The sequence below is a fragment of the Chiloscyllium plagiosum genome, unplaced genomic scaffold (assembly GCF_037043375.1).
Source record: "Chiloscyllium plagiosum isolate Xiang-an unplaced genomic scaffold, Cpla_swu_hap1 HiC_scaffold_12, whole genome shotgun sequence".
Classification (NCBI taxonomy): domain Eukaryota; kingdom Metazoa; phylum Chordata; class Chondrichthyes; order Orectolobiformes; family Hemiscylliidae; genus Chiloscyllium; species Chiloscyllium plagiosum.
Genome location: NW_028270150.1, coordinates 22,072,755 through 22,095,739, shown reverse-complemented (window position 1 = coordinate 22,095,739; position 22,985 = coordinate 22,072,755). Strand labels below are relative to the sequence as shown.

Genomic DNA, 22,985 nt, shown 5'->3' with positions numbered 1-22,985 from the left:
GAAGGGTTCAACATTTTTCTTTTTTTTGTTCATTTTGCGTAAACTGCTTTCTTGACTCCTGTAGCTAAGCCTCCTCTGGAGATTCTCTGTACTCTGTTTGGGCAATGACCATGTTAGCTGAAAAACTGTAACCTGTTTCTTTTGGACAACAATAGAGGCGAGAAAGGCTGCACCTATGTTCTTTGCTGGTCAGCTACTGCCCATTGGAATATCTTTTTCCCAGTTAATTCTTTTTAAAAGGTGCTTAACAATTTTGATTTCATGGTTCCAAAATTTATTTTGAGTGGTGTGCTGTGCGAATTTCCCTTGAGATCGAGGCACAGATGTACAGCATGGAAACAGACCCTTCGGCCCAACCCGTCCATGCAAACCAGCTATCCCAATCCAATCTAGTCCAACCTGCCAGCACCTGGCCCATATCCCTCCAAACCCTTCCTATTCATATGCCCATCCAAATGCCTCTTAAATGTTGTAATTGTACCAGCCTCCATCACTTCCTCTGGCAGCTCATTCCATACACGTACCACGCTCTGTGTGAAAATGTTGCCCCTTCGGTGTCTCTTTTTTAATCTTTCCCCTCTCACCCTAAACCTATGCCCTCTAGTTCTGGACTCCCCGACACCAGAGAAAAGACTTTGTCTATTTACCCTATCCATGTCCCTCATAATTATGTAGACCTCTATAAGGTCACACCTCAGCCTCCAGCACTCCAGGGAAAACAACCTCAGCCTGTTCAACCTCTCCCTATAGCTCAAATCCTCCAACCCTGGCAACATCCTTGTAAACCATTTCTGAAACCTTTCAAGTTTCACAACATCTTTCCGATAGGAAGGAGACCAGAATTGCACGCAATATTCCAACAGTGGCCTAACCAATGTCCTGTACAGCCGCAACATGACCTCCCAACTCCTGTACTCAATACTCTAACCAATAAAGGAAAGCATACCAAATCCCGCCTTCACTATCCTATCAACCTGTGACTCCACTTTCAAGGATCTATAAACCTAGACACCAAGGTCTCTTTGTTCAGCAACACTCCCTAGGACCTTACCATTAAATGTACAAGTCCTGCTAAGATTTGCTTTCCCAAAATGCAGCACCTCACATTTATCTGAATTAAACTCCATCTGCTACTTCTCAGCCCATTGGCCCATGTGGTCAAGATCCTGTTGTAACCTGAGGTAACCCTGTTTGCTGTCCACTACACCACAAATTTGGTGTCATCTGCAAACTTACTAACTGTACCTCTTATGCTCGCATCCAAATCATTTATGTAAATGACAAAAGGTAGAGGACCCAGCACCGATCCTTGTGGCACTTCACCACCACCCTCTGACTTCTACCTTTGAGCCAGTTCTGTATCCAAATGGCTAGTTCTCCCTGTATTCCATGAGATCTAACCTTGCTAATCAGTCTCCCATGGGGAACCTTGTCGAATGCCTTCCTGAAGTCCATATAGACCACACCTACAACTCTGCTCTCATCAATCCTCTTTTGTTACTTCCTCAAAAAACTCAATCAAGTTTGTGAGACATGATTTCCCATGCACAAAGTCATGTTGACTATCCCTTTCCAAATACATGTACATCCTGTCCCTCAGGATTCCCTCCAACAACTTGCCCACCATCGAGGTCAGGCTCACTGGTCTATAGTTCCCTGGCTTGTCCTTACCACCCTTCTTAAACAGTGGCACCACATTTGCCAACCTCCAATCTTCCAGCACCTCGCCTATGACTACCGATGATACCAATATCTCAGCAAGAGGCCCAGCAATCACTTCTCTAGCTTCCCACAGAGTTCTAGGGTACACCTGATCAGCTGCTGGGGATTTATCCACCTTTACCTGTTTCAAGACTTCCTGCACTTATATGTTTTATTTTCATTCACCTCTACTGCACTTCTCTTGCTAAAGTTGTATTACTTGCGTCTATCCCTTTTGTCTTTGATTTTTTAAAATCTCTTTTTTAGGATGTGGGTATTATCCAAGAGGTCAGCACTTGTTACCATCCTTGAAGATGCTGGTGAGCTGTTGTGCTGTCCCACTGTCACTGTGATGTCATTATTCCGTGGTGCTATTAGGATTGAAGCTTCAGGATTTTGACCCAGTGACACTGAAGGAATGACGATATAGTTCCAAGTCAGGATGGCGTGAGGCTTGGAGGGGAACTTATCGATGATGATACCATGCACCTGCTGCCCTTGTCCTTTATTTAGATGGGAGTGTTCATGGATTTGCAAGCTTTTATGAAAGGAACCTTTGTGAATGGTTGCAGTACATGTTATTTATTGTGTACACTGTACTGGGCTGGAGGATTAAATATTTTAAGTTTGTGGAAGTAGTGCCATTCAGTGCCAGTAGTTGCTTAGTTTTGGATAGTATCAAGCGTTGACTTGGACCTGTCCTCACTCAGGCAAGTAGGGAGTATTCCATCACCGATCTGACAAGTAGCTGGTGGTCAGGATTTGGGGAGTCAGGAGGTAAATTACTTGCTGCAGAATTCATAAGTTTTGACCTGCCCTTGTAGCCATGGTATATATGGCTAATCCAGTTCATTCTGATCAGAATGTTGAAAGTAAGGATTCAAAGGATGCATTTAATCCCATTGAATTTCACAGAGGTCTTTATGTTTGATTTGTTCGGAAATGGCTATTGCCTGGCACAAGTGTGGATAATGTTACCTAGCCCATGCCACTACTTTCCTTGCATGAATTTCCAAATTGAATACTAATAGTCTGTTTGGTTGCATTAGGCTTCACAGCTTGCCTTGATCCTGGTCTTATTAAGCATGTGCACACATTTGCCAATTTTGTACATGGTGAAACTAATCCTTAATCTTACCCTGGAATTTTGAAGATTAATTTCCCAGGTACTGCTATAAGCAACCCATGAGTAAAATAGCAACATGAGATATGATGTTTTTTTAAATCTTGGTTGATTAATCAAAAAATAGTTGCAAATTAGAGTTTGATTTAGATCATTTGGGAGATTTTGTACTTCCAGGAGTATGGCCGACAGAGTTGGAAACCATAGCTATAAGTGACATTCTGATCCATTTAAAACGTGGTGAAACAGAAGGGTCCATGTTTTCTTGCATCCTGCACCTGATGAGTGCAAGATGAATAGCTTTGTTTCCATGGCACTTTTTATCACTGTTCAAGTCTACATCCAATGTTCCAACAACTATATAATGAATGGTTGGAGCAAATCTGTTGTGGAGGTTTTATGTTAATTTCCTGCAGATATTTTAGGTTTTTTTTTTCTTTTTCAAAATAGCCACATCATATTTATTCAGAATTCTGCAAGGTACTTAATGAGGAATTCTATCTGTAAATTAGTGAGATCCTAAACCTTTCTACTTTTTATTTTCCTTTTCTTGTCCAGTTCGAGCACCTATAAGTCCAGTGACCAGTTCGTGTTAGTCAGATATACGCAGGGAAGTTGGGAAGGTGAACTCGGCACTGATGTTGTCGCAATTCCAAAAGGACCTAATGGCACTGTCACTATCAATATTGCTACTATTCTCCAATCGGAGGACTTCTTCCTGCCTGGGATAAACTGGCAAGGCATTCTGGGGCTGGCCTACAGTATGTTAGCCAAAGTAAGTTCATCATATTTCAAGTAATTTTAACACTATCTCTTCAGCCTCCCCAAGGAAGCTTGGATCAATATTACTATTTTGTTTGAAAATATTGAGAAGTAACTGTGGAGCCAATTTAATGATCTGCAGCCAATTGGGTTCCTTACTGTTCATACTCTGCCTGTTCATTCTTTTACAGCCGTCCAGTTCTGTGGAGCCATTCTTTGACTCATTAGTGAAACAGATCAAGATCCCAAATGTATTCTCACTGCAGATGTGCGGTGCTGGATTGTCACTAATAGGTGAAGAGCAAGCCAGTCCCGCAGGAGGGAGCCTGGTAAGTTCTGAGAAAAGACAGGTTCTGGCTGTAAACTGAGTTATCGGCCCTTTATTGCCTTCAAACAGCTGCTTGAACTTTTGAGCCAAGTCCTGGGAGCGTAGAAATATATGCTTGCATCAACATTCCTATTCTTCTACAGCCTCAACTCTGAACAATTTAAAAATTCTCAATGTTCTGACTTGAACATTTACTGGTGTCAATGGTAGCCATGACGTGGAGGATCTGGTGTTGGACTGGGGTGGACAAAGTTAAAGGTCACACAACACCAGATTATCGCTTAACAGGTTTCTTTGGACAAAGTTAAAAATCACACAGCACCAAGCTATAGTCCAACACATTTATTTGGAAGCACTAGCTTTCAAAGCGCTGCTTCTTCAGACGATTGTGCTAGTGCCTCCAAATGAACCTGTTGGACTATAACTTGGCGTTGCCAGTCCAACACCGGCACCTCCAAATCAGGTTTATTTGGAAGCACTAACTATCGGAGCACTGCTGCTTCATCAGGTGGCTGTTGAAGGAGCAGCGCTCTGAAAGCTAGTGCTTCCAAGTAAATCTGTTGGACTATAACCTGGTGTTGTGTGAATTTTAACTTTGGAAATTTAAGATTGAGATGAGGAGGAATTCCTTCTCTGAAGGTTGATAGACTTTGGAGCTCTTTGCCACAGAGAGTCGTAGGGGCCGAGTTCCTGTGCGTATTTAAAGCTAAGTTAGTTAGACATTTGATCAATCAGGGAATCAATGCAAAAAAGTGGATGAGGAATGTTGGATCAGCCATGATCCTATTAAATGGCAGAGCAGGCTCACGGGGATGAATGGCCTACTGCTGTTCCTATTTCATATCGCCTGAAAATATAGCAGTTAGTGAGGCAATATCTGTTAAGTGCAGCTGATTCCAAGCCTGTGAATTTCAAACAGGGTAAACCACTGAATCTGGAGTATAAAAGGAATTACCTCTTTGCAGTGGTTTGGATTGCCACAGCCTGCAGTAGAGATGACCGTTTGCTGTTTAGAAATCTCAAATTAAATGTTCTCAGAGTTTGGATCCACATCTTGGTCACATTTTGTACAGTTAGAGAGCTAACTGCATGTATGCAAATTAGCGGCCTTTTAAGTAAAACACTCTTAATGGGAACAGTGGTGTTTTGGCAGGCACTGGACTGAAATTGGAGCCGGTGGCAGGGTGTTTTAAGTCAAACACTCTAAAGATGCAATGCCATCATTTTTGTTATGGATTTATTGCAGGCATAAAGTGGGGAAAGGAAATTTCTGGTGTTAAGATCCTTCATGTTCATGAATACAGAACAATTAACCCAAAAGCACACAATGTGAGGTCTGATGCAACAACAGAGACTTGAGTATCTGTCTCTCATTCAGTGACGACCATTATAGATCCCTCTTTAATAATTAAACACTGACCTTTTGTGAAGTTGGTTCAGGTTTTGCATCCTGAACAGAGGAATGATGTCCATTGTTGACCTCAAAATCTCACTGACGGCTGTTGAATTATTTGTTGTGAGAAGTTTAACTCACTTACTTACACTCGTTAATTGAGTGTAGCGTTCTTTAATGGGAATTCCTAGGGTGAAGCTGCAGTGATGTCATCAAACTTTTGAAGCAGCTAATCACATTCCCACAGACAGCCAACCAAAGAATAGAAAGCGGTAATAGTCAAGTTATCTTTGCATGACTTTATACAGTACAGTAAAGCTTTGGACATGCTTATGGGCTAAAGACAGAAGATGAAATACTGTGATAAATATATAGTGTTTTTTAGTAATTAAACTTTAAAATAATCCAGTAAATAATCATATTGGATAGATTTAACAACACTCCATACAATTTACAGTGCAACGCTAGATTTGTTTAGCAATAATTATTACTATGTAACACTAAATGCACAGTTATATCCGATTTGAAGAAGGTGCAGAAATGTGATGTCAAGCAGTAATGTGATGCTAGAAAAGGAAAAGGTTTCAAACATTGGGCCGAAGGGCCTGTTTCCACACTAAGTAATCTAATCAAACTGATTTCAATGATTACTGTTTCTGTGGTTGGGGGCGGAAAGTGCGTTCCGCAGAACTGGGAATGCAACTTAGACTCAGTTTGTGCCAAATTCTGAAGCTGTAGAATGTTTGAGTGGGAAAACAGGTCATTGTATGTTATCATTTGCTTCTACGGTTAATTATATTGCAACTTTCAAGTTAATCCTTAAAATTTCAATACAAGGAAATGGATTTTTTAGACCTTTGTTTTCTCACTGAGATCTTTTTACACTGAAACTCCCTCTTTCACTTGCCTTTCATTGTTTAATATTTGCTCTTTTGACCAGTTTACACCCAACTGATTGTATTCAAACAGGCCTTCTACACAGTTTGTGTGCATTTTGAACTAGGGACAATGTTCCTGTTAAATTTGCATCACTGGCCACTTCTGCATTCTACGTTCTAAATCTTTGCATGGACAGTGTCTTCTAAATCCCTCTTTGTGCTTCTAAGACTAAAACTAAATTCATATGCTGTATGTATGTGCCACAACACTAGGGTGTAATTCTTGCACACATGCTATTGTAGTGTCAAACCAGAGCAAGCTGTATGCATGAAAGTTAACTTAATCCTAACAATAAAATTCAAGCCATCCATTTTTAGGCTTGTGCAGTACGTAAGCAATTCAAATGTATTTAATTGATCTATCATCTAGCTATCCTTCTCTGTGTGCATAAGCACATGTGACTTAGTTAATGATGAAGCTGAATAATCAGGATATTTCCAAACATGAGGTTCTCGACTTCCAATATGGAGCGTTAATTGTAATATTTGGGATTAAGGGCAATTTTTGGTTTTAAAAAAAATACTGAAATATTTTCACAGTGGCTCAGTGGTTAGCACTGCTGCCTCACAGCACCAGGGTCCCAGGTTCAATTCCAGCCTCAGGTGACTGCCTGTGTGGAGTTTGCACATTCTCCCCGTGTCTGCGTGGGTTTCCTCCAGGTGCTCCGGTTCCCTCCCACAGTCTAAAGATGTGCAGTTCAGGTGAATTGGCCACGTTAAATTGTTAGGTGCATTAGTTATAGGGAAATGGGTCTGGGTGGGTTACTCTTCGGAGGGTCGGTGTGGAGTTGTTGGGCCAAAGGGCCTGTTTCCACACTGTAGGGAATCTAATCTTAAAAAAAAACAATTTGGGATTTGAATCATCAACTTTGAGATTAAGTATCATTGTCCACCTTACTGAGAAAACTAAATCTATCAGCTACACTTAAGAGGAGCTACCTTTTCTGTGTAAAAGATCCCTGTACAGTGTTGTAAGAAACTGAAGTTAGCTTGAAGAAACAACCATCATGCACAATCCCATTGAGGTTGAGACTTTACATCACAGATTAAAAACACGGATGATTTTTATTCTACTTTCTTGCAGTGAAATAGGTGCTGTCCTGAACTGCTGACCAGAAAAATGATAGGGGTTGTTGCACACTTGTTAATGGCAACAATGCAAAGCAGGTGAGCGTATACAACCGCAATTGACAGGTTTCTCGTTGGTGGCAGAAGTTGCTTTGAAATAGAGTCATGGCGATGTACAGCACAGAAAGAGACCCTTTGGTCCAACTTGTCCATGCCATAGGGCAAATCTTTGTTTCAGATTTATTTATTGAACTCAAATTTTGGCACCAGTTATGGTGGGAGTCAAATCCACATCCCCAGAACTTTGTCTTGGATCTCTGGTTTACTAGTGCAATGACAAAGCTACAACACTGCTCACCTCCCCCAACCCTTGCACGAGGTTTACAGTCAAATGATGGTAAATGGAAATGCTGTCACTTTCAGCTGCAATGAAACTACTTTTTCTTTCTTAAAAGAACGCATTATTCTATGAACCAACAAAATAATATAAAGATCTTTTTGAATAAAAGCCTACTTGGTAAAATATGTGCAGGAGGTAAAAGACATCCATGTTGAGGATCTGTACCTTTTGTGTTGCTACTGACCTTTCGTAGAGCAGAGCTCCCTATCTCTCCTCTACCCACTATCGCAGGTTCTAAGCAGCATTCTTTACTAGCTTCTTGACTGATATGTTCTTTTCATTTTCTTTTCCAATTCCTCATGATTTATGGATGGGATTTTTAATTTATGCTAAATTTAAGGCATCCTTTTTCTTGCACAGCTCCTATGGAACCAAGGTGAGAGTGCAACAAGCCTAATTAATCTAGGACCCTTGCAGTCAACAGAGAGGATATTTTATGATAATGGGTTGACTTTCAACAAAATATTATTTTTCCTTCTGGAAATGAAGACCTCGCTGGCAAAGCCAACATTCCTAACTACCCTTGAAGATGGTGGTCTGCCATATCCTGAATTGCTGCAGTCCCCAGGATGCAAGTACATGACATTGCTATTTGGAAAGTAGTTTCCAGATTTTGAGCCAGCAATATTTTTCCAGGTCCGAATACTGGGGACTTGGGGAGAAACTATCAAGTGATGGTGTTCCCATGGGATGTTTCCCCTTGTCATTTGTAAGTTGAGGGTTTGGAAAGTACTGTCAAAGGAGCCTTGAAAGTTTTTGTATTAAAATAATGTTGACCATTATAATAGAGTTTTTTTTTTCCTTGTTGCTTTTAGGTGATGGGTGGAATTGAATCGAGTCTGTACAAGGGTGATATATGGTATACCCCGATCAAAAGAGAATGGTATTACCAAATTGAGGTTCTTAAATTGGAAGTGGGGGAACTGAACTTAAACCTGGACTGTACAGAGGTAAGCACATCATCCATTCTAAGGCGCAATGTTTGCTGGCGGCAAGAAATTTTAATTGAAATGTGGGAGAGCATCATTCAATACCTAATGAGAAATAATTGGAATTGATGCCTTCCATCAGTTCTCGCATTTGAGTGTTGAGGTGAAGACCACCACTTTATGACTTGATTACAAAGGAGCTGTTTAATAACTTTAGTATTAGACTCAATACATTTGCCATTCACTTGAAAGTGCTGGTATTCGAGCCCAAGATACGTTGTGCCTTCTACTTTTCAAAGCATTGTTGAGTTGCATAGGTAGAATTCCATTAATTATTTTTAATTTGAGTCTTTAGTCACAGGAGCTTGTATTTGACAGCAAGGTCCTTTTTAGTTAGTATATGGTTTGTATTGAAGCTCATGCTGTATGGGATTGACCATTTGCTCATGTATTTGCAAGATTAGTTATGACTTTCTCAAATTTAAAAGGAATATTTGCCAATATAGTTCTAATCTACCTTTACTGAACATGTTTGTTAAATTCCATGTGTTGAGTTTGTTGCTTCTGGTGTGTTGTTGAGGTATTGTATTGGAAGATGCAATCGAAAATGTTGAATGAAACCTGCAAATTGATAACTCAAAATTGCACTTTTGATGTACAACCTGAGAAATTTCAAAACGCAATAGGAAGCTTTGATATTTTCTTTTTAAGATTTAGCAGATACAGTATTCTCGCTGTTTCATCGACAATAGATGGATGTTCAGACACCGTTGTGGACAGAAAGTTACTAGTGTGATTTTTTTTTTCCAACTTGAAAACTAATGTGAGAATAAACCTCCCTGCTTCTCACCAGTAACAGAATAGAAGCAGTGTGCAAGTTGTGCAGAAATATTAAATGATCTGTGACTTTTTGAGGGAGGAAGAAATGAAATGTAAATGTGCTATTTTTGCAATGATGGATTATGGGGCTCAGAGCTGTGCTTTCTTTTTTATTTTAAAGTTCCCCCTTTAATTTCTGTGTGTGGGCAGTGACATGAACTTGCATTTACTTTTTGGTGCCTTTTCGAGTGCTACATGATAGAGCTTCATAACATTGCTGCAGTTGTGCCCTGTTTGAATTCCAGAAATGTTTCAGGTTGCTGCTGTGAGTGGAGGCGTCTACCTGTTTAAAATATGGTCTGGTATTGTACATTTCATAATTACTTAAAATCTGCAAATAATTGACTTGTCCCTTGACGTTGCAGGCCAGTGAGAGGAGAAAGACTGACATCCTCCAGTTACTGGCTGTACATGTCTTGCCACAGCTGCGGGAGAACTAGACAGCAAGACATCCTGCTTCTGTCTGCTGTCCCATTACTGGGACAGTTAAAGCTGTACAATTGTTGTTTGCAGATTGGAGTAATGCACCCAGTGTGGGATAGTCTGTGAATGTTGGCTGGATACTTAAATACAAAGGACAGCTACTTGTTCTGCATCCCAGTGTGAGTTTGCCCTTTAAATAAACAATACTTGGAAATTTATTAAATGTAATTGTTTAAACTGGCTTCTTTTATCAGCCTCGCACTCCCTCCCCTCCAATTCTCTTCAACCTGTCAGGAAGGTGACTCAGCTTTACAAGCCAATGTATTGGTTGGCTGAATCATTGCTAGGCAACAATCAGTCAATCTGATTTTAAGTTGGCTGTTCCAGGATGTTGAACTGTGAGCAGATCTACAAAGAATGAGGAATGTACTTTGTTCAAAAAAATATCTCAGATCATGTCAATGTTGCTTCATCCAAACTGGTTTGTTTTGTATCCATTGTCAGTTCAGCAGGTGAAATGGTTTAGAGTTGAACTTCGCTGACTGCAAAGGATACTATAAGATTAGGTTTGGGGGACAATGAGAATGGAACATGCTGTTCTGAAAGTCAAAGATTAGATAGATGGCTTGTGTTATATTTTAGTTGTGTTTTACATGTAATTTTCTCATTCAACTGAATATAAAAATATACATTTGAATAGTGCCATTTATGACTCTGGGAGATACTAGCGTTTGTTTACTTACAATGGATGAGCCTGGATTTATATAGCGTAGCACAGTTGCTCAGTGATTAGCACTGCAGTCTCACAGCACCAGGGACCCGGATTAATTTCCATCCTTGGGCGACCATCTGTGTGGGGTTTGCCCATTCTCCCTGTGTCTGCATGTGTTTCCCCTCTGTCCAAAGATGGTGCAGGTGAGATGGATTAGATTAGATTCCCTACAGTGTGGAAACAGGCCCTTCGGCCCAACCAGTCCACACCGACCTTCTGAAGAGTAACCACCCAGACCCATTTCCCTCTGACAAATGCACCTAACACTATGGGCATTTTAGCCTGGCCAATTCACCTGACCTGCACATCTTTGAACTGAGAGAGGAAACTGGGGCACCCAGAGGAAACCCATGCAGACATTGGGAGAATGTGCAAACTCCACACAGGCAGTTGCCTGAGGCTGGAATCGAACCTGGGACCCTGGTGCTATGAGGCAGCAGTGCTAACCACTGAGCCACCGTGCTAAATTGGCCATAGTGTCTAGGAATGGATTAGTTTTGAGAAATGAAGGGGTACAGGGGTAGGATAGGGGAGGTGGATCTGGGTGGGATGCTCTTTGGAGATGATGAACGTGATGGACAGAATCCCTACAGTGTGAAAATGGGCTATTCAATGACTCTATGAATTTGTGACCCATGTACAAACAGAGATGGACGTTTTGAAGTGTGATCATTTGTTGTTATCCAACAGAATCCTCCACAAAACGTTAAGAGGTAATGATGAAACGTTCTGTCTTTTCAAGTTTGCCAAGGGATAAATATCAACCAGGAAGCTTGTTCTACTTCAAATGTGACCACAGAACTTTTGTGCTACTTGAGAGGATCATGGTTAACAGCTGAGCTGATTGATGTCATCTTCAACAGCATGCACTCAGTTAGATAACCTAAATTATTGCACTCAAATCCTCAATATGAGGTCTATCACTGTGTCACTGAGCCCCATATGACAGTAAGGATACTCCAGGAATTTAATTTGTATTTATATAAAATTTTAAAAGTTATTTCTTTTTCCAGGACTGCCTAACAGTACGTTATTGTAACTGGCATATTGGCTCTTCCAGCCCACTGTTTAAACCGGGTTATGGGTTAGTTCAGTTCTTGGGCCTGTATCAGGGGATCTGCATTATTGATGTTCAATTTACCATCAGTGCTTGAGTTAGATTTATACAGGCCTGACAGTGACAGATCAACTTAAAGTCGCATTGTCACTTCACTCATCATTCTTAGTCTTGCTTTTATTCTGAAAATGCTTCCTGTGGGAGTTATCACTTTACCGACACTAGTGTTTGTTTTCCCTCTTCCCCCTAGTACAACTCTGACAAGGCCATTGTAGACAGTGGTACCACTCTCCTGCGCCTACCAATCAATGTGTTTGATGCAGTTGTAGCAGCCATCAAACAAACCTCAAAGGTAAGAGACTTTGCGACTGGAGTTGTGAAGATGTTATTTAAGGTTTTTTTCTATGTTTCAAATTTAGGATGTGGACTTCATTGATCAAAAATAAATTGACAAGTCATCACTGAATGTAGCTTGAATCCTTTCCCTTCCCTTGACCTGCTGTGACTTTCCCTCATCACTTTTTGTCTTGCATGTTTCCACATGCCACAAATTGGCTCAAGATGGCAGCATGAAGAATCTTTGTGCTTGTACATACTGGAAGCTACACATATTAAACACATACAACACTCAGGGCTCTATTCTTTATCTATAGAACATGTATTCATGCCCTACGCCTGTTTCAATTCAACAAAATAGATGATAGCTATTCGCTGGTCATTGGTTCAGGGCATTACGATAAGAAATCAGTCAAACCGCCTGGTTTAAACTTTGATGGAGCCTGGCCATTAACTGTCAATCAGCTCTAATGGTTACATTGATCGAGGCAGTGCCATGAGTAATCAGAGTTCACTTGTCAACCAATCAGTACTCTTCTCGTGCTGGATCAATGTTGGTTTTCCCTATGTTTTTTTTTGTTATTATTGCAAAATGTCTTGATGGATGCAAAATGAAAAGCTTTGACAAAATGTCTTTCCTCGATTTATTATTCATATTTTAGCATCTTTTTGTTTTTCATATTTTATCCAATCCTCTGAATGTTGTCCAATTATAGGCTTTTTCTATAAGTTTGATGTTATCTTTAACTCTTAATTGCCCACACGTGCACACAGACTATCTTTTTTCCTTATATTGAGTATTTAAATTGAACTCCAGCCAAAATTAATTCCCATTTACCAGCAAAGTGCCATTCCATTTGAACCAGTAAGTAGAGTGACATTGCACACTTGACCAAGATTCTTTATTTGTCAGAGGTGCAGATTTGAAGTGAGCTGATACAATTGATGACACTGCTCAATGTCCAGTGACGGACTTGAGTCACAGGAAAATTAGTGGAGCCATTGTTGACCCTTACTAACACAGTGAGGCTTCGCCCTTAAACTCCTATATTCATATGATTATCACAGCTCTATTAAATTGTATGATGTTCTACTTTAAAACTTCCTATTTGTAACCAATTTAAGGCTGCATGTTTGTTGCATTTTCAGTCAGGCAGTGTAAATGCCTAGACTTTCAGAACGTCTGTGTATAAAACATAGAAGCAGAAGTAGGTATTCAACCCTTTGAATATGTTGTAATAATTTCCAACTCCGACCTTTCTGCCTTTTCCCTATAACCCTTGATTCCTGTACTTATGAAAATCTGTCTATCTCAGCCTTGATTAGGCAACTTTGCCTCCACCCCCCTACAGTGACACTAACTTGTTGTCTTCCACCTGAGAACTTGAATTGCTGTTTACCTCTCCCATTGAATTCATTTATAAATGCGGATTTCAATTCGTAAACCAGAGATAAAATGAAAACACTGCAAGCCTAATTCATTTGGGCTTCTGCGAATGATACGGCATGAATTTTGATGGGCATGAATTCCAGCCCCTCAAAAACAGTATTTTTGTAATAGCTGACTCCAAAAGTTTAACGTTTAAAAGTCGTGAAAAAAAATTGACTAACACTTGAGTATAGACAGTATATGGGGTAAAAGTGCAGATACTTGACATTTATATCTGCCGTTGCTCATTTGGTTAAGCAATTTTGGATTGCCAGCTTTCATCAGTTGTTTTAGTCAGAAATATTATTGAATTTCTCCACCCCGGAAATTTTGTATTAGATTTCTTAAAACAAAAGGTAAATAAAGATGCCTCTCATTTCTACTAACTCCGAGAGCAGGGATCATGGAAGTGCAGCCTATGTGGCATCCTTCCAGTCTCTGACTTGTCGGGCACTTAGTTAATTATTTTCATCCAGTCGCCTGCTCCACTCAAACTGCCAAGATCAGTCAGTAACGTGACCTCATCTACTAACAAGCTCAAAGCGCTAATCGCTAGCCATCAACTCCAGGCACTTGTATCACAGAGCTACCCCCCCCCCCCCCCCCAGGATCACACTCTTCTGAGAGTTCAGACACTGTCATAGGATCTGAATTTTAATGTGTTGTTGGCTTATTCTATTAGCCTCTCTCTTTAACGTTCCAATTTTTAAAAGTTCTGTTTTTTTAAAAAGTTATCTGTTCACGGGGTATGGGCATTGCTGGCTGGCCAGTGTTTACTGCCCATCTGTGATTGCCCAGGAGGCAGTTAAGATTCAATTTTTCTATGGATCTTGGTCAGACCAGTTAAGGATGGCAGATTGCTTTCCCTAAAGGACATTAGTGAACCAGATGTGTTAATAAAACAATCCACTATTTTGTATATGGTCACCATTAGGCTAATTTGGGACGGCACAGTGGCTCAGTGGTTAGCACTGCAGCCTCACAGCACCAGGATCCCAGGTTCGATTCCAGCCTCGGGTGACTGTGTGGAGTTTACACATCCTCGCTGTGTCTGCGTGGATTTCTTCCGGGTACTCAGGTTTCCTCCCACAGTCCAAAGATGTGCAGGTCAGGTGAATTGGCAATGCTAAGTTGCCCATAGTGTTTGGTGCATTAGTCAGAGGGAAATGGGTCTGGGTGGGTTACTCTTTCAAGGGTCAGTTGGGCCAAAGGGCCTGTTTCCATACTTTAGAGAATCTAATCTAATCTAATTCTTCTATTTCTCGTTTTTATTGCGAACACATTTCACTGCCTCCATGGTGAGATTTGAACTAATGTCTCTAGAACATTAAACAAGAAAAAAACAAAGATTTGCAGATGTGGAAGTCCGAACCAAAAGCAAAAATTTGCTGGAAAGACTCTGGAGGTCTGGCAGCATCTGTGGAGAGAAAGCAGAGTTGATATTTCGGGTCCAATATGATCCTTCTTTAAAACCTTTTCTAGAACATTAGCCTGGGGTTCTGGATTATAGTCCAATGACAGTAACAGTATGGCACTGTCTCCCCTTTTGTTTAGAAAACTGTGGATGTTACTTGAGCTAATGTGGTGTGCCGCACACTCTGGAGAAAAACTTGGAAAAACAGGCATTTGAGTTATGTTTAGTGACCATTGGCAACTGTGCTATCTGTTATTAAGGCCCTAACCTCTGAAACTTCCTCCCTAAATATTTCTGACACCCTCCTTTCTACTGGGCACTTTAAAACGTAGCTCTTTGAGTAAACTTTTGGTCAGATGCCCTTAATGTGGCTTGATGTCAATTTTTTTTCTGATGACCCTCGTGAGATATGACAAGAGACTTTACTGCAATAAAGTCACTGTACATTTTAAGTTCATTTGGTTTCACTGGAAACAGCAATACTGAGGGCTTCAAGAGATGTTGCCATCTAGTAATAGGGAGACCCAGGAAAACATTAAATCTTCCTTCTATTTCTGGAGGAACAGGGACAGAGCTGGAAGTGAGATTTGATTAAGTCATGACCACAAACTCTAATAGGAGATCAAAAAGAAGACTTTTTTTGAATTGGTGGGATGGGGGCATTGGTTTGTGCTGGATTACCCATTTCTACTTCACAGAAGATTGTAATTGTGCATTTTTGCTTTAGAATTTCTTGACCAGACAGTCAACCACAAAGGACTGGTGAGAAATGGCAAGTAGTGGAAATGGTCAGCAGTTAAGGCAGCATCTGTAGAGATGTTCAGACCAATGTGCTTTCCCACAGTTCATCAACTGAGTTTGCTTTCAGATCAGTGTTCATCTCCCAGGATGCTGGAGAGCAGTGGCTGCATAATAGCAGCAGGTGATGGTGACAGATTGCATGGCCAGAATTCTGGCACTTGTATTAATATACTTGAAGTCACTGAGCAATCATCTTAAATTGCTGAATGTCTCTCAACACTTGCAACTTGTTTTTGTTCTAGACAAGTGCCTCAAGCTCATGACTTATTTATCATTTAAATTTTGCAACTAGAGTTTCTCCAATATTTTGTCACCCAGGTTACACGGGCACAATAAAGTAATTGGTTTCTTGGCTTGAACTGCCACCTGTTCCTCCTCCCTTACAGAATCTGAAGTGCTTTTGAAGTAAAAATTGATTCTATTGGGGAATGGGAAAGCATTTGTTTTGCTTTCAAAATGTAAAATTTTCTTTTTAATTCAACATAACTGGTGATTGGGCTTTACGCTGTTTTGATGCTAAACCAACCCCCAAAACACATTTGTGGAAGCTCTTTGCCTACATGATGTCTGGCTTAGTAGCGTAATAGCTCTTTTTGTTGAGGTCTGGATCAACTATAGCAAGTGTACTTTGCATATTATACAAATATGGCCTTTCTACTTTCTGGGAGTAGATGTTCAATTTGTATAAAATGCAGGCCCTGTCCCCTTCTGTAACCACAGGAATACCTTCAAGAGTTTAAACTTGTTCAGGAGCACTTCTTCAGAAGACCTGCAAGTCCCAGCCTATGATTAACACACAATAATGCTTGTTGATTTGCTTAAGGAAGGGAGAAAATAAAGCATGATGTAAAATGTGTTTCCAATTGTCACAGCCTTTATATGAATCACTCCAAATCCCTATGTTTCTGATGCTAACCTTTTGTGCATCTGCACTTTCCTTTGATTCATCTCTGGTGGCCACGACTTGCATCATCAAGCCTCTCAACTGCTCCATCTCTGTCTCCTCCTTTTTAAACCCGTTACAGCGAGCAGGCTTTTGGTAATCCTTTCCAAGACCATCACATTTGTTCATTCTGCATTTTTATCGGATTAGAACAGTGAAGCTTGGGGTGATGTTTGTTCATGTTATGGGTGCTATATAAATGCAAATTATCATTGGGCAACTTATGGTACATTTCTAAGACTTGTACTCATTCGAGACAAAGGCTTTTTCTTTTGTAATTATCTCCTTTTTATGCATTTAGGTTGTGGGGTTACAGAATATTTGAACTCTTGATTTATCTAAAACTGAACAGGGAGGTGGCAGTGGTAACAGTATTGATGGAGGTGCCAATCCAGCTGGCATCCTGGCAAGTTTAAATGTCTGATCGGAGTCTGGAACACTGAAAGTTCCCCTGCTGTGAGATTGAGTTGCAGACTTCAGAGCATTCCAACTCCTTACCTTAACAGTTAGGCAAGAAAGCTTACAGGAATTATAGTTCATCCTATGTCTTGTCTAGATATAAAACCACCACTCTCCCCACAAGATACCTGACTCAAACCCTGATCCTCCTAGACTTCTGACTGTCCCAAACCTGACGTAACTCTTTTACCACCTCAAGAACTGGAACTAACTCATCAGCTCCAATCCCTGCCCTTTCAATGGACCCTTAACTTTCACTCACTCACCTTTCCCTCCCTTTGAATGGCCTATGCACCTTTTCACTTATTTCACACTGGCCTTCAGTCATTCACTGCCAATGTGTTCAGGATCTTTTAAACCATGGCCACAGGAAGTTGTGGCTAAAGAAGGGGAGTGTGTGTTCTGTGTCAATCCTCTGCTCTGCAGCCTGCCTGGAACCCCAGGCTACACTGCTTCATCTGGAAAGGTCCCTGGCCCAGAAAACTCCAAAGTTAAGTGGACAACTTTTATTTAGCCTGATTTACGTCAGGAATAGGAACCACAGCTTTGCTCAGAGAATTCACAGTCATAGGCCCTAAATGTCTACATTAAAGTAATGAATATTATAAACTAAGACCCAATGAGACATCTCCTCCTATTTCATCTTTTACTTGCATTGTCACAGATTTAGGTGAATTAATTCAATATTCTGATTAGATAGCATGAGCCAGCAGAGATGTGGAAATAGAGTCGAAAAATGTGGCACTGGAAAAGCACAGCAGGTCAGGAAGCATTTGAGGAGCAGGAGAGTCTATGTTTCAGGCAGAAGCCATTTATTAGGAATGTGGAGGGGGAAGGGGATGAGAGACAAATAGAGGGGTGGGGCAAGGTAGCTGGGAATACGATAGGTGGATGCAGGTGGGGGGTAGTTGTGATAGGGTGAAAACTCCTTTTTGAGCTGGGAGAGTCATGTTCCAAAGAACGTTTGACCATTTTAGTCAAAGTCTAATGTTGCAGCTTACAATTCTGTTTGCAACTCCCATGTTTCTGAAGCTTGCTTCCCTTGGTGTCTTGGCAGGTTGCAGAATTTGCCGATGGGTTTTGGTCAGGCAGCCAGCTGGCCTGTTGGATGCAAGGGACCACACCTTGGTCCTATTTTCCCAAAATCTCAATCTACCTCCGAGGAGAGAATTCAACCCAGTCTTTCCGAATCACCATCTTGCCACAGGTAAGCACCAAGTTCGCTTAACTTTACCTTAAACTGATTGGGCCGGTAACTTAGTCACTTAATCTACACACCCCTTCTCTTGCATTCAGCGTTGTACAAGAATATCTTTCTGCACAATATCTGGGTATAATAATACAAGTGAAGACAGTCCTACTTGAGGATAGAAAGGATTACAGAGGAACCTCAATTATCTGAAGGACACAGGCAGGGACTATTTTGTTTGGTTAATTGAATTCTGGATAATCAAATGCCGGATAACATAGTTTAGTCGAGCATCGGGACATTGCAATCTTGCCGGATAAATCGAGATTCGGATAATCGAGTGCTGGATAATCAAGGTTCCTCTGTACATTGAATAATTGTAAGTTCATTGATTATGTATTATGGTCTAGTCGTGACAAAAACAGTGAATACTGATAAATGGGGAGGCTAGCAATGACACTTAGATAGTATTCCAGAACCCCAGGCTAAAGCATTCAAATCCCACCATGGCAGATGGTGAAGTTTAAATTCAATGACAAAAAACTATCCAATGGTGATAGTGTTATCACTATCAATTAGCACGAACATCCTTGAGAGAAAGAACTCTCCTCTCTTTCATTTTTTAAAATTTACATGTGGGACATAGACATTGGTGGCTGGCAAGGATCTATTGCTTGTCCCTAGTTGCCCTTGAGAAGGTAGTAGTGAGCTGCATCCCTAAGACCTACAGTCTGTGTGCTATAGGTAGACCCATAATGCCATTAGTGAGAGAGTTCAGTGATTTTAACCCAGTGAATTTAAAGGAACAGCAATCTATTTCCAAGTCAGGATGGTGAATTTGCAGGTGGTGGTGTTCCCACATGTCTGCTGCCCTTCTCCTTCTCGATGATAGTGGTTGTGGGTTTGGAAGGTGCTGTCTGAGGATCTTTGGTGAATTCCTGTCTATATGCCATGGAGGTATACAGCACAGAAACAGACCCTTCACTAAATCCCAAACTAAATGAGTCCCATTTGCCTGCATTTAGTTCACATCCCTCTAAACTGTTCCTATTCATGTACCTGTCCAAATGTCTTCTAAATACTGTAACTGTACCTTCATCTACCACTTCCTCTGGCAGTTCATTCCACTAAATTGCCCGTAGTGTTAGGTAATGGGTAAATGTAGGGGTATGGGTGGGTTTCGCTTCGGCGGGTCGGTGTGGACTTGTTGGGCCGAAGGGCCTGTTTCCACACTGTAATCTAATCTAATAGGAACCACCTTTTGTGTGAAAAATTGCCCCTCAGCTCTCTTTTAGATCTTTCTCCTATCAGATACACCCCTTAGTTTTGAGCTCCCCCACTCTAGATAATCACCTTATCTATACTCCTCACCCTTCAACCTCCTATGCTCCTGTGGAAAACTCTCTGCTTATCCGGCTTCTCCTTATAACCCAAACTCTCCAATCCCTGGCATCCTGGTAAATCTTTTCTGAACCCTCTTCAATTTAATAAAATTATTCCTGTAGAAGGACAACCAGAACTGAAACAGTACTCCAAAAGTCACCTCACCAACATCTTGTGCAAACTCAACATGACGTCCCAAATCCTGTACCCAATGGTCTGATCAATGAAGGCAAGCCTGCTAAATGCCCCTCTTAGCTACTCTGTTAATCTACATGTGTCTCTTACCTGCTTGCTAGGCAATTAGGGACGGACAATAAATGCTGGATTAGTTCAACAATATCTACATCTCATGAACAAATAAAAACTGTGTAGGAGTAAATTACTAAGTATGGTGGAAGCTGTATTCCAGTAATTTTTGTTTCCAATAAAGTGTTTTGTTATAAACTCTTAACATACATATTTGTTACCGTACAGTTGTACATCCAACCAATGGCTGATATTGGAGTCCAGTTGGAATGCTATAGATTTGGAATCTCCTCCTCGACTAATGGATTAGTCTTGGGTGCCACTGTGATGGAAGGCTTCTACGTTGTATTTGACCGAGAACAGAAACGAGTTGGGTTTTCTATCAGCTCATGTGCAGGTCAGTCTTGTGCTGCTTGTGCTTAGTAAGCGTTATTGTGCAGTGTGTTCATAAGCCTCATGTGTCACTAATCTTGCCACAGGGCTAAACAACAATTGAGTCTGTTCTTTGAGCTCTGAGGCTGAAAGGGCCTTGACTCGAGATCTCACTGCAAGAATATGATCTTTGTTGGCTTTATTTAATTTTAAATGAAACAAACTATTACTTAAAGAATTGGCTTAGATTTCAAAGCTCATTTGATTATCACAAAGTTCTCCTGGTGCTCACTATACACTGGACCCTTTCTGTAAAAGCTACAGCTCGAATGTTGGAATGAGAGTGCCGTTAGTATTGTATTCCAGTAGTGAGCTTGTTAATTATAGAACCAATGTGTGTACAAACTGTGATCATTTTACATTTCTCAAATCCTGCTAAAGGAGCAAATAAATAATGTTCATTTTTGTTTTACTGTGATTCTATCCTGCTGAATGGCATTTCAGGATGATTTATGAATGACAGAAGATTTGACCAATTCATATTCAATAGCAATGCTTGATGTTGCCATTACTACTATCAAGGCTTGGGTCAAGAAATGTCTCTGGATTTGCTGCTGCTTTTGTGTGGTCTTCTCGGCAAGACTAGCAAACTAATGGGGGCAGTGCCGCATAAGGTAGCGGTTCTGAAGGTGTTCGTGTTGAAGCTGATGGTGGCTCGGTCATTGGGAGCTGAAGCTATCAAGCATGAGGTCTCGATGGCAATAGCTGGGTTTGCAAAAATGCCTATGCATTCAGTGTAACTTGTATGTATTGGTACCATACAGTAAATGACTGTTCAAGTGCATCTCATTACAACTTGATAGCAATGGGAGAAGTGAAAGCACCAACTAGAGACGTCCATGGTTGATGTACTCATTCGGTCTTCTATAATCAACGGATACTGTATGTGTTGCTGCATCAGTCCCACAAAATATTTTAATTCAAATTCTTAAGTTTAAGACTACTTAAAACTCAAATTTTCTTTTGAGTTGGTTATTTTAAAATCGTAGAAAGGGGAATTAATGGCAACAATCTACCCCAGTCACATGCAGCTAGAGACTGATGTCGCAACATGCGACAGACAGCTTCAAGTCTGAACCTTTAGTGCTTTATAGGGGTACAGGCTGCAAATTTTCTCTGAACTAGCCTTCTGCTGCCCTTCCAGGAAATTTACCCACAATGCCATGGGAGCAGTTCCAAGGAAATTCCGCACATGTTCCTTTTAAAGAATGTGGGTGGTATTTTGACCTTCAGTAGGGATACAGAAAATGTGGTAGAACTAGTCAGCATGCCAAACAATCGATCATTCTGTTGGTTTGGAAAATGGCCACATTAACATTGTTGCTTTTACATCCCTTCTAAAAGTTACATTTTTGGACCTTTTGAGGTTTTCCAGTTGACCTGAGCTTTACTGCAGAGCATTAAGTGCTGCACTGAGCCCAGGATTGATCCTGTTATGGAATTGTGTTTTGCACACCTCCCAATCCGGGCCCCTCAACCTTGAGATGGCTCAAGAAAAACTTGCAGAAGGATTGTGTTGTCTCATCAGTTGGCGGGACCTGCTGTGCAGGTTCTGTTCCTTGCCTCCAGGTACAAGGCTGGCAAATAATAAAGAACCTGCCTGAAAAATACCATGCATTTATGTAGTGCCTTAAGCATTGTCACACATCACAGCAGACCTCTCAGGAACGTTGTTAAACAAAATTTGACACGCAAACTTCAGGAGAGTTACGTCAGGTGACCAAAAGCTCACCAAGAAGTTGGTGTTTGTGAAGCACCTTGAAGGTGGAAAGAGGGGCAGAGAAGTTCAGGACGGGAGTTTAGGGTCTTGGCTGCAAAAGACAGGGCCGCTGACAGTGGAGCTGTGAAGATCCAGGAATGAGGCTGAGTTCAGAGGAATAACAATATGCTGTTGAGCTGGAGAATATTACACAAATGTGGAATAATCTTAAAATTATAGTAAAGCCATTAAAACCTTTCTCTCCAAGAATGACATGTTTTTGCTGAAGAACTTTTTTTTTGTGGATTTGCAAGGCTTTTCTTTGCAATCCATGCTCTGTCGCGCTCTCTCTGTCGCGCTCTCTCTGTCGCGCTCTCTCTGTCGCGCTCTCTCTGTCGCGCTCTCTCTGTCGCGCTCTCTCTGTCGCGCTCTCTCTGTCGCGCTCTCTCTGTCGCGCTCTCTCTGTCGCGCTCTCTCTCTGTCGCGCTCTCTCTCTGTCGCGCTCTCTCTCTCTCTGTCGCGCTCTCTCTCTCTCTGTCGCGCTCTCTCTCTCTCTGTCGCGCTCTCTCTCTCTCTGTCGCGCTCTCTCTCTCTCTGTCGCGCTCTCTCTCTCTCTGTCGCGCTCTCTCTCTCTCTGTCGCGCTCTCTCTCTCTCTGTCGCGCTCTCTCTCTCTCTGTCGCGCTCTCTCTCTCTCTGTCGCGCTCTCTCTCTCTGTCGCGCTCTCTCTCTCTCTGTCGCGCTCTCTCTCTCTCTGTCGCGCTCTCTCTCTCTCTGTCGCGCTCTCTCTCTCTCTGTCGCGCTCTCTCTCTCTCTGTCGCGCTCTCTCTCTCTCTGTCGCGCTCTCTCTCTCTCTGTCGCGCTCTCTCTCTCTCTGTCGCGC

The 22,985-nt window shown here is 41.3% G+C and overlaps 1 protein-coding gene across 1 annotated transcript in view; it reads left to right on the top strand.

Annotated features, from left to right (window-relative positions):
* Positions 1–22,985, top strand: part of bace2 (beta-secretase 2) — a 92,637-nt gene that overhangs the window by 40,345 nt on the left and 29,307 nt on the right. The window contains exons 3-8 of the mRNA XM_043701365.2: positions 3,383–3,599; positions 3,778–3,915; positions 8,529–8,663; positions 12,024–12,125; positions 18,213–18,362; positions 20,202–20,370. Of these exons, the coding sequence (XP_043557300.1) occupies positions 3,383–3,599; positions 3,778–3,915; positions 8,529–8,663; positions 12,024–12,125; positions 18,213–18,362; positions 20,202–20,370 (911 nt within the window). The remainder of the gene's footprint in view (positions 1–3,382; positions 3,600–3,777; positions 3,916–8,528; positions 8,664–12,023; positions 12,126–18,212; positions 18,363–20,201; positions 20,371–22,985) is intronic.